Here is a 15294-nt window from a genome sequence, read left to right on the forward strand (position 1 = left end):
AGGGAGAGTGATCAACATGAAAAGAGACTTTATAAACTACTAGTGACAAGAAAGAAAAGAAGCTTCAGGAAAGGTAGAGAATTAAGAAGATGCTTTAATTAAGCTGAAATATCTCCCTGTTAAAACTATGGAGATGGACAATGAAGTCCTGAAAAGAACTCCTTTAATTCATGATATAGGATCTAGAGAGGAATAGTGTTCAAAGTGTAAATTTGAGTAAAGAGTAATTATAGTATAGTGAAGTGCTGGGAGATTAAAAGCCTTGAGAGGCAATGAGAAAACTGTTGAGAGATTTGAAGCCCTGAGAGGCCATGAGAAAACTGTTTTCTGGTGAAGCTCACAGAAACAGATGAAGAAGACTTTTTTTTTGCCTTTGAATAACTTATCCTTAAAAATGCTATCTCTAGACGCATAGCCCATACACACTTCAGAGTGATGTGAGAATGAGAGGAGTGAACTCTAATAATAGCAGCTCTAGACAGCTAACATTAGGGCAATAGAAAACTATAACAAAAATAGTTTTCTTGTGAGAAACTCCATAAATTAACAGGAAGAAACTTCTGTTTCTCTATGAAGATTGGTAAAAAGACTAGCAAGAATTAAGACTGTTTTAACCATCAGAGTTCCAGAGTTTTTGTCTCTGTTGTCATGTGAACAAGGGAATAGTGGGTAGATAGGGGATGGAAAGGTTTTTCTAGAAGTTTATTCTGGTGTTCTTATTATTGTGGTTTGTCAATAAACTTTCTTTTTTTTCCCTTTTAAGTTGTATGCCTGTTTTGCTCTTATTCTAATCCGTATCTCACAGCAAGAAGTAAGTAATTTTCTTAGTTAGTGGTTTAAAACCACGACAAGCCTGCTACTGCTGCCAAAGGTTTTCTGAGCATAAGAGCTAAGAGAAGTAACTGAAGTTAAATCTTCAAAGCCAACTTCACAGAGCTCAGAGAACAGGGTCACTGAACAAAGAGTAACAAATAGTGAACAAATATCTTACTTGACTCATGATATTCTTTCATTCAACAAAACCCCGTATGGCAAGCAGGTTGGCAGAGCCATGGGCAGAGGCTTGAGTAGCACCATTGTTAGAACAAGACACAGCAATGCCTCTCAGATCAGCATCTCCCACCACCAAGCCCAAGTCTTAAGGCAAATCTAGCCCAAACTGCCAGGAAGGATAAACAAAATAGTGCTTCTGTGTCTCAGGGATGCTGTCAAGTTTGTTGTTATCTAAACCACTTCTTAGATGAATGTTGTCAAAAACAAGCATCCCATAGGAACACATTCTGTGAGCCACTACATAAATCAATGAGCAAGGGCAACAGCAGAATTCACTCAAGAGCAGAGAGAAAATTCCCCTTTAGTGCAAACCTGGTTACTCTTTTCCCAGTTTGTATCTAATTGGTCATATGCCATCAGCCTTAAAGAAATATTTTCTTTTTAAGTAATTGGACTCATTGCCTTCCAAACACACATTTAGTGTTTCTGAGCAGACACAAATATAATAACAACATAAGACGAAAGACAGCCTGTGCAACCTTATACTTCATTCTCCCTGCATTACCTGGTTTAACCTCAATTTTCTGTAGCTGTAATTAATGCCAAAGGTGCCTCACGGGCCACATATCGCTCGAGAACGACAGGCACAGGACCACCAGACAGGCAGTAGTGTTGTGTGCCCACTAAATTTAACTCCATTGCTGGCAACCTGCAGACAGACAGGAGCTTTGTAAGTCTTGTCAGATTGCAGCTCTCTCCTTTGTCTGAAGCGGAAAACACACACAGTCTATTAAAACATATTAAAGATCTTCGATGCAAAAGCTTATACAAACAAATCACCATGGAGAGTACTAACTTTCAAATTAATACCTCCCTAGTTTCTCCATCCTATCTGTCCACATATGGACATATTTTAATCTCAGAATAAATGAGACCTACTCTGTTCTTGTAAACTACTTTGGACTACTATCCATGTGTCAAGGGATTGAATATGCACCCACAGGTTACCCCTGGGTACCAATATGCTGTGGATTCACAGCTGAATTCATCCTCATGATAATTTCTTCACTTTTCTGCAATGTGATAAAGTAGCTTGAGGTTAAAATCGTTAAAGAAAAAAGAAAAAAAATTAAGTGAATACTACTATTGGACTACATACTGGATTAGGTGAGGAAAGCGTTGTGCTAGATGATTTTGAAAGTTTGCCTTCTGGCACACTTTTTACTTTTTAATGTGTCTATTTAAAAAAATCCAGAGATAACTTAAGGTTATTTGCTCTTTCTTGTACACAGACACATTATTCTGAGCAGAGACAAGATCCTGAAGTTCATTGGCTACTGCATCTAAAAAAGACATAGCAGTCTCTCGATCCCTTCTAACTTGACATATGCCATTTTAAATCCCACAATGCTTTTGTGAAAATTCAAATAGAAAATAAGCCGCTCACACTGGATCTGATTTATCCTGCCTTGCATTGTTCAGCAAATTGACTTACCAAGGAAAGTGCACGGTCAGATTCAACTCAAACAGTGATTTCAGAGCTGATAAAAGAAGCTGTCCCCATGGTGCTGGCCCCTGTCCACGGCAGGTGCACTGGCAACTCAGACTTCCCCTTGGTGCTCAGCCAGTGCCTCAGCCTATTATTTATCCTATGTTAGCAGGAACCATCAGTGGGGATGAAAGAGCAACTCAACTTCCAAATTTACTTCCAGCCTTGAGAGCAGCCAGATTCCTCTCTCCTGCGGGAGCCACTAGATAATTCAGCTCACAACTTGCTGAACAGGCAGGCTCTGTCTGGGGCAGTCGCTATGCCCATGTACTCAGGAGTTTCTTGTTTTCACTATATGATTTCTTGAGCATTATGATCACAGACAAGATGCAATGGTGGATAATAAGGCAGTTCCTATGACAGCACTTTTAAGGTGTTTGCATCCTGGTTGGTCCCATGCTGCTACAGAGGTGCTAGTGATAATAATGGCCATATTTAGCTGTTAAACAGCACTTGTCTCTTTAGAATTTTTCTTAAGAAACAAGGGTGGCAAGAACTTTCCTCCCATTCTAAACACAGTGAAACGGAGGTAGCAATGAAATGAAAATGCCAGCAGCAATGTGAGGCACAAAACCAGGCCCTCTGCATACTAGCTAGGGGCTTCAGGAAACACAGCCAGGAAGCTCCATATCCTGTTACCCGTATATTGAGCCACTGAGTACCCCTGGCAAGGATCTTACTTTTCATTATGAAGTCAAAAATAAAACAAGCCACAGGGCTCTAATTCCTCCTGCAAGCCAGAAACACACGGCCAGAAATTTCTATGGCAAATGACACACTAAAAAATACACTGCAACACAGAGCAAAGCAGCAGGCAGCCCATTGAGATGCCAGAGCCATGGTGTCACTCATTACTCAGAGAGCTGGACAGTGGAAAGCATTACCTCAACTGCCACAAAACAGGTTGGCTTGCTGATTAATCCAAAATGCTGCTGTTGAGATGAGTGACCTCCTGGTCACTGACCTCCAAAAGCAGAATAAAGGATTGTAAAGGCTCAAAACTAAGCCATTACAAATAGCTACCTTCAGTCCTCCTTAGGTCTGCGGACAGGCTCAGTGATCTACAGTTGAAGCCTGCTATTTTGTGCAGCCTTTCACAGCAATGTAATACAGCTTTGAAATTCAACTTCTTAGTAATAAAAATTAAAGCATCTAAAGCACCTGAATTTCATACCTTTTTGTTTTGCCAGTATGAGAGACCAAGGACTCAACAGCCTTCTTCAGAGGGAAATACCTATGAACTTAAACATGCCTATTGTCCATAGCTCTGTACTTCCTGTCAGTTCTAAAAATAAGGTTCAAAAATCTCCTCAATAATCCCAAAGAAATAAAATTATATGTCCTGCTACTCTCCAGGTGGCAAACAGCACCCAATAGGGTAGGTAAGAAAACCCAGGTGGTTTGGTTTTGGGTTTGTTAAAGCAGTTTGAGAAGACACCAAGAAACCAGGAGTGAACCAGAGCAGAGCCGCAGCTGCTGAACCCAGAATTATAGCTCATTTATATAATTATTTTGGTTTTGGATGCAGCCCAAAAGCACCCTAGGAACTTCTCTGGAAACACCTGCTAGCAAACCAAAAGTAGGTCAAGCTCTGGGCATGTCTGCCTCTCCCCATATGCTGCCCCTGCACCCCACATCTGCTCAGCACTGCCTGGATGCTTCACTAAGCCAGCATGGAAAGGAACACAGGGAGCTGCTCTCCCCCATGTCCAGAATCAAACCATCCTCTCCCCATTGTGGCATGGCACCTTATCCTGACCAGGGGCTGACACTGAGAACGTTCCCCACAAGGCACAGCCCCAGCTGCCCAGCACCTCACTGCACACCCATGTGGTCCCTCAAAGGCTGAGAAGGCAGCTGCAGCAGCTTTAGAGACAGCTGTGGCCCCTCCACATGGCTCTCTCACAGCTGCAAAGCCCTTTACCAAAATGGCCATAGCTCCTCCTGGCTGCTCCAGAAAATGTGTGTGTCCCGTCACCCCCCAGCACGGCTGCCCCACAGAGAGGCACAGACACATCCCTGAGAGGCGATATACTTTATTCTGAGGGGTGCAGGGCACAGAAAGGGAGCTAGGTGGACAAGGAAGATGAGCTGTGGGGAAGGTGTTTGCAGGCTGGCAAGGCCAGGCTGGGCAGCACTAGCAGGAGGTGAAGGTTTTCCAGAAGAAGTTCTTGCAGGGCGCCTTGCGGTCCCGCTGTGAGAGCTGGGCAAGCCGCCCCAGCAGTGCCTGCTCCTCCTCCAGCTTGCCCTCCTCCTCCATATCCGGGAAGGCTGCCTCACGCCCCATATCTGTGCCATCCAGCAGGCCTGCCAGCATCTTCAGGACAACATCCTTGCGGAGGGTACTCTGTTCCTGTGGGCAGAGAGCAGGGAAAGTGAGGGATGGAAGGCTCGTCCCCCATGGCTGTTGAGATTCAAAGCATGCAAACATCTCCCACGGGGGTCCCTTCTCATTCCACTGCCGCATCTCAGAGCTAAGAGACAGCAGAACCATGCTAGAGCTGAGAGATCCGTGGCTGCAGAGGCCACTGCAGTCTCCCATCCCAATCCAGCTCAACCAGTTGGACCTTCATGTGCCACGTTAGAGCTGGAAATGAGCTGCTAATAAATAAGCTTGAATTGCTGTGAAGGCATTCACTGCAGCAGTAATTAAATTCCAGTGTATGCCAAGCTGCCTCTGCTGCTCTGGCTGCCCAGCCTCCACCTTGGGAAGGTCAGGGAAGAGGCACAGTGTTCTGGGCAATAGTAAATTAAGCTCATGGTGGGGGTTGTACCCCACGGTAAAATGCTGAGAATTAAATGCAACAAGGAGAGGGCTGGGTTCATGGGGAGAGGGATATCCCAAATATCTGAAACAAAATGTCGCATCAGTGGAGACAGGCAGCTGTAGAAGAACCTCTAATTCCATAGCCTGATCCTGGGGGAAGGTGGGATGGAAAAAGAGCTTTTGAGCACCATCCCTTTGCTGTAGCAACACACAGAAGAACAGAGCTTGTGGTTTGGAGCTTGAGGGAATTCTGGCAGTACAAGCTATAAGCTACCATGTTTGTTTTAATTTTTCATCCAACAAATCTGAGGAATTACCTGGTCTCTGTGACTCATTAGCAGAGACAGCTGCTACTGGCCAAGCTGAGACAAGATCTGTTCCTGCCAAACATCTATTTCCAATGCAGACGGGAATCTTGGAAGCAAATTTCCATGCCACTCCTCACAAACACCCCACACATACTTCTGAGGCTGCTTTATCTATCTGCTGGATTTGTCAGCATCAGCATTTGCCAAGGACCACCTTGTGAACAACTCAAAAGATGGATAAATACAGGCAGCAGAAATTGTCTTGAGTTTACAGAAGGTTTATGGATATTTTAAATCACTTTCTTAGCTCTAGTAATTACCCCTCTTATCACACAAAAGAAACAGGAGGAACAGAATAAAATCCACACTATATCTCTGGCAGAAGAAAAGACAGGCAAACCAGTTTGTGCTCACCCCGATTCCTACTCCTGTGCTGCAAGTACAGAAATGTCTTGAGCCTTTGGGAGGGGAACTGGAACTGTGGAACCCAGCTACGTGTGTCTCCTAGGTCACATCTTTCTTGGAAGCATCTTTCCCAGCTTAACTGCTGTTTGGAAATTAACTGTTCCAAGCAGAAACTGTATCTTCAGACTCAGGGGTGGGGAAGGCACAGCACATGTTAGGGGATATTTCTTGTGCACGATTGACTATGGCTGCCAGTGAAAACCAGCAGCCCTCCCCCCAACACTAATCCACTGCTCATATCCTTTCTGCTTAGAGCTGTTCTGAAAGTGATCAAGACTCTCTTGCACCAGAGAGATCTCAGCACAGTGGGTTAGGGCAAACCTTTGGGCGGCTGCTTCACTCCCTGTGCTACATCCATCAGTGACTCAGAGTGAACAGATCTGCCTTTTGCATTGCAATGTATTTTATGGTGGTTTGTTTTGTAAATCCTGACATTTTTCATACTTAAAATATTTGTCTGTTACACCAGTGGTGACTGGTGTAACAGACAAATTGTTGGGATTCATTCCTCAGCATCCATGAGTTTTTCAGTTTGCAGAATGTTCTATAATAGATATAATGAGTCTCTTCAATCATATCAAGATTTTGTAAGCAAGTGTGTAAAAGACCAAGAGCCATTACACTTGAATTAATTTTTACCAAAGACTTATTTATCAATTTATTCCCTGTAACTTGTTTCTTTTCCCCAGCAGCTAGGATTTGCACCAAGAATTTATTTTTTATGAAAAATGTGTTTACATTTTAAGTACTGGATTTGTATTGTAAGGATGCAGAGATGAAAGTTTCCAGTTATACCCAGAAGGGTTAATCCCAGGCAGCCACAGGAGCCCTGATCTCTAACAGAATGTCAGCTCCTCACACTGCATATGGTTCTGTCCTGTGGCCAGTTTGTTGTTAATGGGATGTGAGCCCGCTCCTGAAGTACTAACATGCCAATGGATGAGCTGGAGCCATCACTAAGACAGAGAAAAACAACATGGATATGCACAAAGGAGAAGTTAGTGCCTGTGAAACCACCACGGGGATCCCTCATTTCTCAAGAATAACAGCAGCCTTACAGATACAGCCATGTTCGGCACCTAACCAGAGCTCAGAGGAACATCAGGGGTAGCAGGGAATATGCAGGTGAGAGGACTGCAGGGCAAGGGCAAGCAAAATGGGGCTTGTGATTAGGTTATGCTATGATTTCCTACCCCTTTGGCCTCTTCGAGAAATAGCACATCAAAACAAAGTTACTATAGCATTCTAGACATCATAATATTAGGGTTTTGCCAGCTGGTACAATAATTATATTGCCGTAAGTTCTGCCGCTGCATAGAGCTATGCTGCTGGTTGAGAGCATAATTATCCTAGCAGAGGTATGTCAGTATAACTCCTCTTCACTCCAGAAAAAGCAAATTTATTTATATGTAATTACTTCATTTATTATTCCTCTATTAATTTTCTACTGAGTCCATCTTTTAAACATTTGTCCTTCCCATGAGTCCTATTTAAAATACCATCTCCCTTGATCATTTTTACCAATTATGTATCTTCTCCCTCTCTAGTAGCTTGCTTTATTCTTTCATGCTCTACCCCTTCAATAATGTTTTCTCCTTTCCCCTCCAATCTCCTTTTTTCCAGTTTTCACTTAGCTCAGACTTCACTTTTTCCATCTCTCCTGGTACCTTTCTTAAATCAGCTGTCCAGCAAGCCATAGTAACAGCTGAGGTTTTGCAGCACGCAAAGCTGTAATGCTTTGGAATATAGACGAGTGGAAAAGATGCATCAGGTACAGCCTACTTACCCTTATCCTCCTTTCCTTGGCTCTATCCTGCTCCTACCCAAAGCATGTTGTACTCACCCTGGTGCTCGGCAGTCTCTCCTCCCCGGGCAGTGCCGTGGCTCTCACGCTCCACACCAAAAGCAGCACAGACACCAGGCTGGCCACCAGCTGCATGATGCACAGGCTGATACTAGTGCTGAGTGAGAAACACTGGGAGAAGGAGCTATTCCTGGTGTATCTCTTCTGCCTCAGACAATGGTTGCAGTCCCTTTTATAGCCCTCTCCCAGCCTGGTAGATGACGCAAACAATTAAGTCTATATCAAAGGCAAATCAGGCTTTGGAGAGGTTGATAACATTCAGCTGCTTGAGCGGGATACTTCAGTGCTTCTGGGCTTTCCACATGCCAGAACTGCAGAGGCTAAGGAAGCAAAGGTCTGGGACTCCAGTAACAGGCTGTTTCTTCATGTCATGAAATTGTAGGCACTATCTGTGTCTCTTTTACTTAGCTGAGTTCTGTTTGGGAAATAATGATGGGTAGAAGAGGCCACCAGCTTGCACAAACCTCCGGCCAATGCTGGATGATTCAGAGTGAAGTGGTAAAATTTTGGCCGCCAGAACTTACATATGGCTTGATCAATTTAAATGAAAACTAATGAGACTGAAAGCCCTTCCCCAAAAGTGTTCCCTGCTCAGCACAGGAGCCCTAACTGTGGGAGCAGGGCACGACATCTGCAGGAACACTGCAGCCGTGGCATTAAAGCCAGCAAAAACAATTACTAAGTAGAGATAGTTACTCACCCAGTCTAACAAATGAATCTTTGTGGCTCATCCTCAAGGGGTGACCCCACTACAGGCAGGGATCTCCACACAGCCCCCAAGCACTGGGGTCAGACACTGCCCAAACAGCAGAAGACAAGAGGTTAATGAAGCTTTTTGAACACTGCCTTCAGAGTGGTTCCACAAAATGCCCATCAATGCGGATCTTTAAATAAAGACAGCTTATATGTATGCTTGCAATAAACTTCTGTATGTTATTTCCTCAAATGCTTCTGCTTTAAAATAGATTTATATTGGAAGTGTTTAAACAAGCTTTGACATGAACTCTGCTCCCAGCCATGCCTCAAGTCCTAAGGAAGAGCTGGATATTCTCACACTCGTCCAAGCTGAGGCAGCTATCACGTAGGGAGGAGGTATTGCTGCAAAGGAGCAGAGATCAACAGCTACAGGAATTCAGGCAGGAAAAACTCTGTGCCTCCCCCTCATGCCAGTTCAGCGAGCGTACAAGTCCTGCTCTCACCTGCACAAACTCCAAGACTCGGCATGGGTCTGTTTTACAGATAACCGGGATTGGTTTGGCGCCCCTCCTCGCCTCGGGGCCGCCGCAGATTGAAATCAGAACGAGTTAACTTGGTGACAGCACAGCTGTAGATAGTGGACATCGGGAGACTCAATAGAATTCCCCCATCCCTGGCTCAGGACAGCTCGTTCCCAGCGTAGCTATCCCCGGCACGGCAGGAACAGGGCGGGCGAAGGAGAGCGACCGCCGTGTTCTGCACCACCGAACGCGCCCGGGCGGACACGGGGTGAGCAGGGGCGGAACCGCAGCCCGCGGTGCCGAGACTGTCCCGGGGCCCCGCCCCTGCGGGTACCGCCCGCAGCTCCCGCTCCATCATTCCCACAGCTATTAGAGATCTTAACTGAGAGGAAATTCCCATTTTTCCATTATTTTCTAGACAAAATAGAAGGGGAAAACCTTGACAGTGCTTTTTTATGGGTTTTAATTATAGGTAACTCCTTGCCTTTTCATCATCCTAAGGTTTAAATTGGGAGGGAAGCCCAGCTGTCCCTCTTTTTTAATAGTTTAAATAGAGGGGGAAAAAACCCTTTTTCCATCACTGGAGAGATATGAAGTGATGAAAACCCCTCTTTTCCCAGTATTTTAGGGGATTAAATTAAAAGAGAGAAGCCATTCATTTGACATCATATCAATTTAAGTGGAGGTAACTGCCCCATTTCCTCATTTTAAGGGATTCGCTTAAAGGAAGCTCTACCTTTTTCAGCATTTCAAGGGTTTAAAGCTGCATTTCAGAGCACTTCTACCCATGCCCTAGCACCCGGTATTTCCAACGGGAGCGAGCCCGGCACATGCATAATGCTAACGCCACCCAGCAGTCTGTTATTTTTCTTATTTTCATTTATAATGTAGAGAGCCCTGATTAGAGGTCTCTATGAGACACCATTCTTATCACTACTATTCTCCACCTTTATAAATCACAGGCAGAGTGCTACTTAGTAATCACTAAGGGATAATTATGCAATTATAGTTATTATATATATATTATATATACATACATTATATATTAAATATAATATATATTATATATAATTAGAATTTTATATATTGTTATTTATTATAACACCATAAGGCAATTATGCCACTATGATGCTCAAATACAAAGATTTGCTTCTCACTGTTTTTTTGCTCCATCGTTCTGAGTCATCATAGCAAAAAAAGAAAACCTGATCCTTCCCCTGAAGAGTTTTCTTCTACATGGAACCCTTAACCTCAAATTTAACTCAGAGGAGCCAAACAGCTACAGTCCCTCTGAGGGCTTTTATACCCAGTGGGATTTGCCACCTCTCCTTTCCCAGGCATTGTGGGAAAAAGAGGCGGGCCCAATTAGGGGTATATTAACCCCAGGCTGTGCTAAGGAGCATTATTTCCTCCTAGGGAATTTGCTGGGGTAAAGAGCTTGTCTTTCATTTCAGCAAAGAGGCTCTTTCAATTTACTTTAGCCTGCTGTCAGTAGGTATCTTTTTGGGCATCTAAAGCAGCAGAGGTTTTGAAGACACCTTGAAGAAAATAGTATTCAATACAGGGAGTATTTAAGTTCATGATTTTGGGTTATGGGTTCAGTGGTGATAAGATGCTTTTATAATGACTTCTCTTTTGGGGTTTTTTTAGGATGATTGCAGTTTCCTGAAGTTCTAGGTCACATCAAGTATGGTACTTTAGATTCTCTCAGGAGATTCATCGTGTTGCAAAAGGGAACTGCCCCCACAGCAGCTTTCCTCAGCACCCGATCTGTCTCCTGCATGGCTTTGCATCGGAGAGATAAGTCGAGGGCCATGATCCAAGAGGGGGTCAAAGCAGGGCAGTGGGTTAGGATTCACACCGGTTAGGGGCTTTGAGTCAGCTTTGGGGATAGGGAGGTTCAAGAAATGGCACCTTAGGCTGTATAGAGGGAAAGCCTCGCTTTGACTCACAATACCAAGGTAGGCAGGGCAGAGCAGTTCCGGGATGTGTTGTGTCACTTGTCTGTTGTACCTTCTGTGCCTGTCATCCATATCATTCTTCTCTTGCCTCAGCCCTTCTATGGGCTTATTGGAAACCTCGTTGTCTCTCTTAGCATCTCCCCCTTCCTTGGCCCGGAGCTGATGCCGTCACACCTTTAATTTGGGAGCCCAGACACGCATCAGAATCACATCTCTCTTTAGAAGTGGGAGTCGGATGTCTTTTTAGGTCTTGTTCTGAGCTGTATTGATGGCTCTGTGCACCAATGTTTCATTAGAGTGGATAAGGACTTGTACCAATTCAAAGGCAGGCAGAGGATTCTGACCACAGGATTCTCAGGCATCCATCTCTGCGGTTCTTGCAACCAGTTGTTCCATTAGCATCTTTTTCCTCGAGGGCTGTACAAGCATGGCAGGCTCGACTTTAGTCCCTCCTTGGTCATCTCATTTAGCCTTTTCTTGGTCCTCATGAGGACTTTCTTTTCTCAGAGTTTTCTTTCCCTGTCGTGTCCCCTTGTCTCTGGTCTTGTGTGTCAAAGGTGTCTGGGGGTATTTGGTCGGGAGCTGCTCTGGCCTTCTGCCCAGTCTGGTTGTAGGTGTTTAAGGGCAAGTCCTGGGCACTTGTAATTTGAAATCTGTAATACGGGGTGTAGTTGGAGTCTAGGTGGTATTCTTATGTTGGCAGCAGGTGTCTGGAGCTGTGAAGTTACCCTGCAGCACTTTGACTTTTTTTCCTAACTTTCTTTCAGATGCGGATGGATTAAACCCGTGGCAGAGCGCCCCATCCCAGATGAGAACCCTGAGAAGGTCAGTCAAGGTTTTTCTTTGCAGCGGGGCTGGGACTGGTCACTGTGTTACAACTCTGCTCTTTGTCTTTATTTCTAGGAAGTAAAGCCAGATAGCGGCAGTGAAGGTGAAGTGGGTGCAAGGTGAGCATTGACCAGTAGACAGAAGCAGCAGTTCTTGCTGGGGTCTCAGTTTCTGGTGTAACTGTAATCCCTTGTTGTTTTATTTTAGGTGGTGTACTTGCAATATATCCCAGCCCAGGATGCCAGAGGACAGGTGGGTGCAAGCTCTAAATGTGTTTTGCTTTTAAGTCCCTGGTTTGCTGATAATCCTTGGTAATCTAAGATCAAATAAAAGAACCACATCACGAATCCCACCTTGCGGATCATGACACGAATTGGCATCACAGACAGGATTCTGAGAGACAGAAGGGGTTGCTGGTTTGTCATGCAGTCAGTATCAGGGGAAGAACATTTCGCTTCATCCGCTGCTACCCTGCCATGCCAGTGAGAAGTGTCTAGAAAGCGAGGGAGGTGACTTGAATTTCTCACAAACTGCACACGCCTCGGTGAAAAGAACCCCTTGCTCGTTTGAGTGCTCTGTCTTCAGAATTTTACAAGGTGTCTTTGAGTACAAGAGGTGGGACTGACTGATTTTTCTTCTGTTGAAGTCCCTGCTTTGCTGATAACCTCTTGTACTTTAAGATAGAATAAAAGAACCCCATCATCAATCCCACATATTGGATTGTGTCAGTAACTCAGAGTGCTTTTTTTCTTTTCTGTCTTTGCAGGTGTTGCTGCTGCCCCAAGCATGCCGATGAGCAGGTGCGTTGGCATTTATGTGGGGCAATTCATTGCTGAGTGGTATGCAGTACTATGCTAAGCATGTACCTTTTCATTTTGCAGGTATCCTCTGGGAAGTCTCTGGAGTCCAATGAATATTTGAAGTGAGTCGGGGCAGCGGTGCGACGGTGTCCTGGGCATTATTCTTTGTCAGGGCAACAGTTACATTTTCTGTTTTGTTGTCTTCAGCTCTGCATTTCTTCACGGAACCTAAGTTCGTAACCGGCCGAACCGAAGCTAGCATGGGGGATGTCTCGTCATCCACATCCTGTCGAGGATGAGTTTTGTCCGATCGTCTACCAAGAGATAAGTGTCATGGCTGGAGACTGGGAGCAGGGGAAAAGCCTTTATAATCACTGGAGGCAATTCCAAGTTAGTTTAGAGGACAGAGCTGTAGTGGGATGGGCCTCTCTAAAGTCAAGGGAGAGGGTTTCTTCTCAAGCTCCCCAGAGCCTTTGCCAGCCAGGGCAGTTCCAGGCCACTCCTGGTTGCCATATGTTTCATGTAGTCAGCCACATTAGCCTCTCGACATCATCGTGGATTTTTTCGTGCGAGGAGCAGACCTTTGCATCTGCAGCTATTGCCATGGTCACCCAGCAACCATCACCTGTGTTGCATTGTATTTGCTCGCCTTGTACCGTGCTGTATTTGCTCGCCTTGTACTGTGTTGGCTTCGAGCTGCCCTGCCCTGGCACATAGTCACAGTTAGGTAGAACAGTTATAAAATGTTAGAGTTCCTCTGTTTGTATGAGGTTTTGTGTAGAAAATGTGTGGGCCCAGAGGGGGGCTGAGTCCTAGCTCCCATGCAATCCCTCAATGACTACCTTGTGTTGTCTTGCAGGTCTCTGATGCCTATTTTCTGGGAATCCACCATTTGATGTTGAGAAGCAGCAGACAGAAGAGATGTCAGGGCATTTTGTTCAGCATGGTGTTTCAAATAAGGGTTGTGGGCACTGTGTAAGTTAGAGTCTCCTGCTGGGGGTGAGAGCGTGTCTGTCTGTGAGAGTCAGTCTGTCTGTGTCTGCTTGTGTGTGACTGTGAGTGTGTGGGTTGACTGGTTCTAATGGTGTGTGTATGATTTTTCCTTTTCAGCACTTCAAACTCATTTTTAAGTTTAGAATAAAAAATCTCCAGCCAGGTTTTTTTTTTTCCCCCCAGCGGGATTTTTTTTCCCTCGGTCCTGGCCGCTCTACGAGGCGACAGTCATTGCCAAAGTTTGGGCACGGACTGGCCCCGGACCGGGGTTTTCCTCAGGCAGAGTGATTTTGAGGCTCCTGGGAACCAGGTTCCCAAGGAATGCCGACAGCAGGCTTATAATGGAGCAGCTGAGAGGAGAGTGACAGCGATTTTGTGTGCAAGCTGAAGCCGGCTTCTGTGATGAAAGAGTATTGTGTGTTCTGTGTGCTCCTTCTGGTTTGGGATAGCAGTAATAATAAAACAGAATGTATTAAACTTTTCAGAAACACATCAATGGTTATGTTATTATGGATTTGGCTTGTATTGTTCTGTCTTTGTATTTGCTGCTGTATTACTCTGGATATGAATTAGTTTTTCAGTGTGTACATGGATTGTATTGTATAGCATTTGTATCTGTGTTTGCATTGGTATCCAGTTTCTATGTGTGTTGCTGTAGTGTAAATAAAAAATTCATTCAATAAAGTTGAATAAACTATAATAAAAATGATCCCTCTGTCCTCCCGCCCCCTGCATCCTGTGTTTTTTGGTGTGGTTGAGTCATTATTTTCATTCTATTCCTTGCTTTTCTTCTCACTTTGCTTTTCAATCTCTTTCTAACTTTATTTATGTCTGTCACTTTCTCTAAGTCTGTGTTACTGTTGCTCACCACATTTTTGTTTCTTTTTCTCTCCAAGTCTAACCCTCTTTCCTTTCAGAGTTAGAGAGATTTCTTTTTGCTCCAACTCTACTTCCTTTCCCTTTACCCCTAAGGTAGACAGAAAGGAAATTGGGTTGATTTCTTTCTACTGTACCTCAGAGTTACAGTGAACAGAAATTGCCTCTGCTTCCTTTCAAATTCAAAAGAAATTGAGTTTGTTTCTTTTCACTGTCCCTCTATTTCTTTGCACTCTAACTCTGTTTCTTTTCCCTCTTACTCTGAGTTAGAGAGAAAAGAGAGTTTGTCTTTTCACTCAAACTCCAAGTTTGAGTGAAAAGAAATAAACTGTATTTTTCCTCTCTTATTTCTTGTTTTCCTTTCTAGCGTTAAATTTAAAAAAGCAGCAGTAGAAACTTTCAGTTTCTGGGGGAGTAAAAAAACAATTTAATTATAAATCAATACTATTTACTCCCCAGGAGGCTGAAACCTTCTACTGCTCTATAGTTTTTATTCTTTTCATATATACTATATACAGACCCTAAATACCCCTGCACATCCATACTGACCTACTGTGACACCCAAACCCACCCATATTAAAACCACCCAAGCTCTACCACCACCTAATGCCCCAATTACACAACCAGTTCCACCACCCATCACAGCACCCCACGCCCAAGCACATCCCCCTCC

General features: G+C 44.4%; 1 protein-coding gene and 1 long non-coding RNA gene across 10 annotated transcripts; one reads left to right on the forward strand and one right to left on the reverse strand.

Annotated features, from left to right (window-relative positions):
* Nucleotides 1-4562: 4562 nt before the first annotated feature.
* On the reverse strand, nt 4563-10462 carry CORT (cortistatin). 9 transcript variants are annotated; one of them, XM_086860649.1, is made up of 6 exons: nt 10321-10438; nt 9900-10060; nt 9146-9270; nt 8647-9068; nt 7926-8361; nt 4563-4895 (listed from the first exon to the last, which is right to left on the reverse strand). In XM_086860649.1, the coding sequence occupies exons 5-6, from the start codon at nt 8019-8021 to the stop codon at nt 4680-4682; spliced, it is 312 nt and encodes a 103-aa protein (XP_086716775.1). In that variant the 5' UTR covers nt 8022-8361; nt 8647-9068; nt 9146-9270; nt 9900-10060; nt 10321-10438; the 3' UTR covers nt 4563-4679. The 9 variants fall into 9 exon arrangements, with proteins under 9 accessions (XP_086716775.1, XP_023796360.1, XP_086716774.1 ...); XM_023940592.2 differs by lacking the exon at nt 9900-10060 and having other exon boundaries at nt 7926-8422; nt 10321-10462; XM_086860648.1 differs by lacking the exon at nt 9900-10060 and having other exon boundaries at nt 8647-9044.
* LOC147649576 (uncharacterized) lies at nt 9169-14451 on the forward strand. Its single transcript, XR_015278833.1, has 9 exons — nt 9169-9172; nt 10550-10592; nt 11892-11949; nt 12028-12071; nt 12160-12204; nt 12719-12752; nt 12834-12874; nt 12960-13080; nt 13612-14451. It is a non-coding gene; the product is annotated as an uncharacterized LOC147649576 (long non-coding RNA).
* Nucleotides 14452-15294: the final 843 nt, after the last annotated feature.

The sequence above is a fragment of the Cyanistes caeruleus genome, chromosome 22, assembly GCF_971803275.1.
Source record: "Cyanistes caeruleus chromosome 22, bCyaCae1.hap1.1, whole genome shotgun sequence".
In the NCBI taxonomy this organism is placed as follows: Eukaryota; Metazoa; Chordata; class Aves; order Passeriformes; family Paridae; genus Cyanistes; species Cyanistes caeruleus.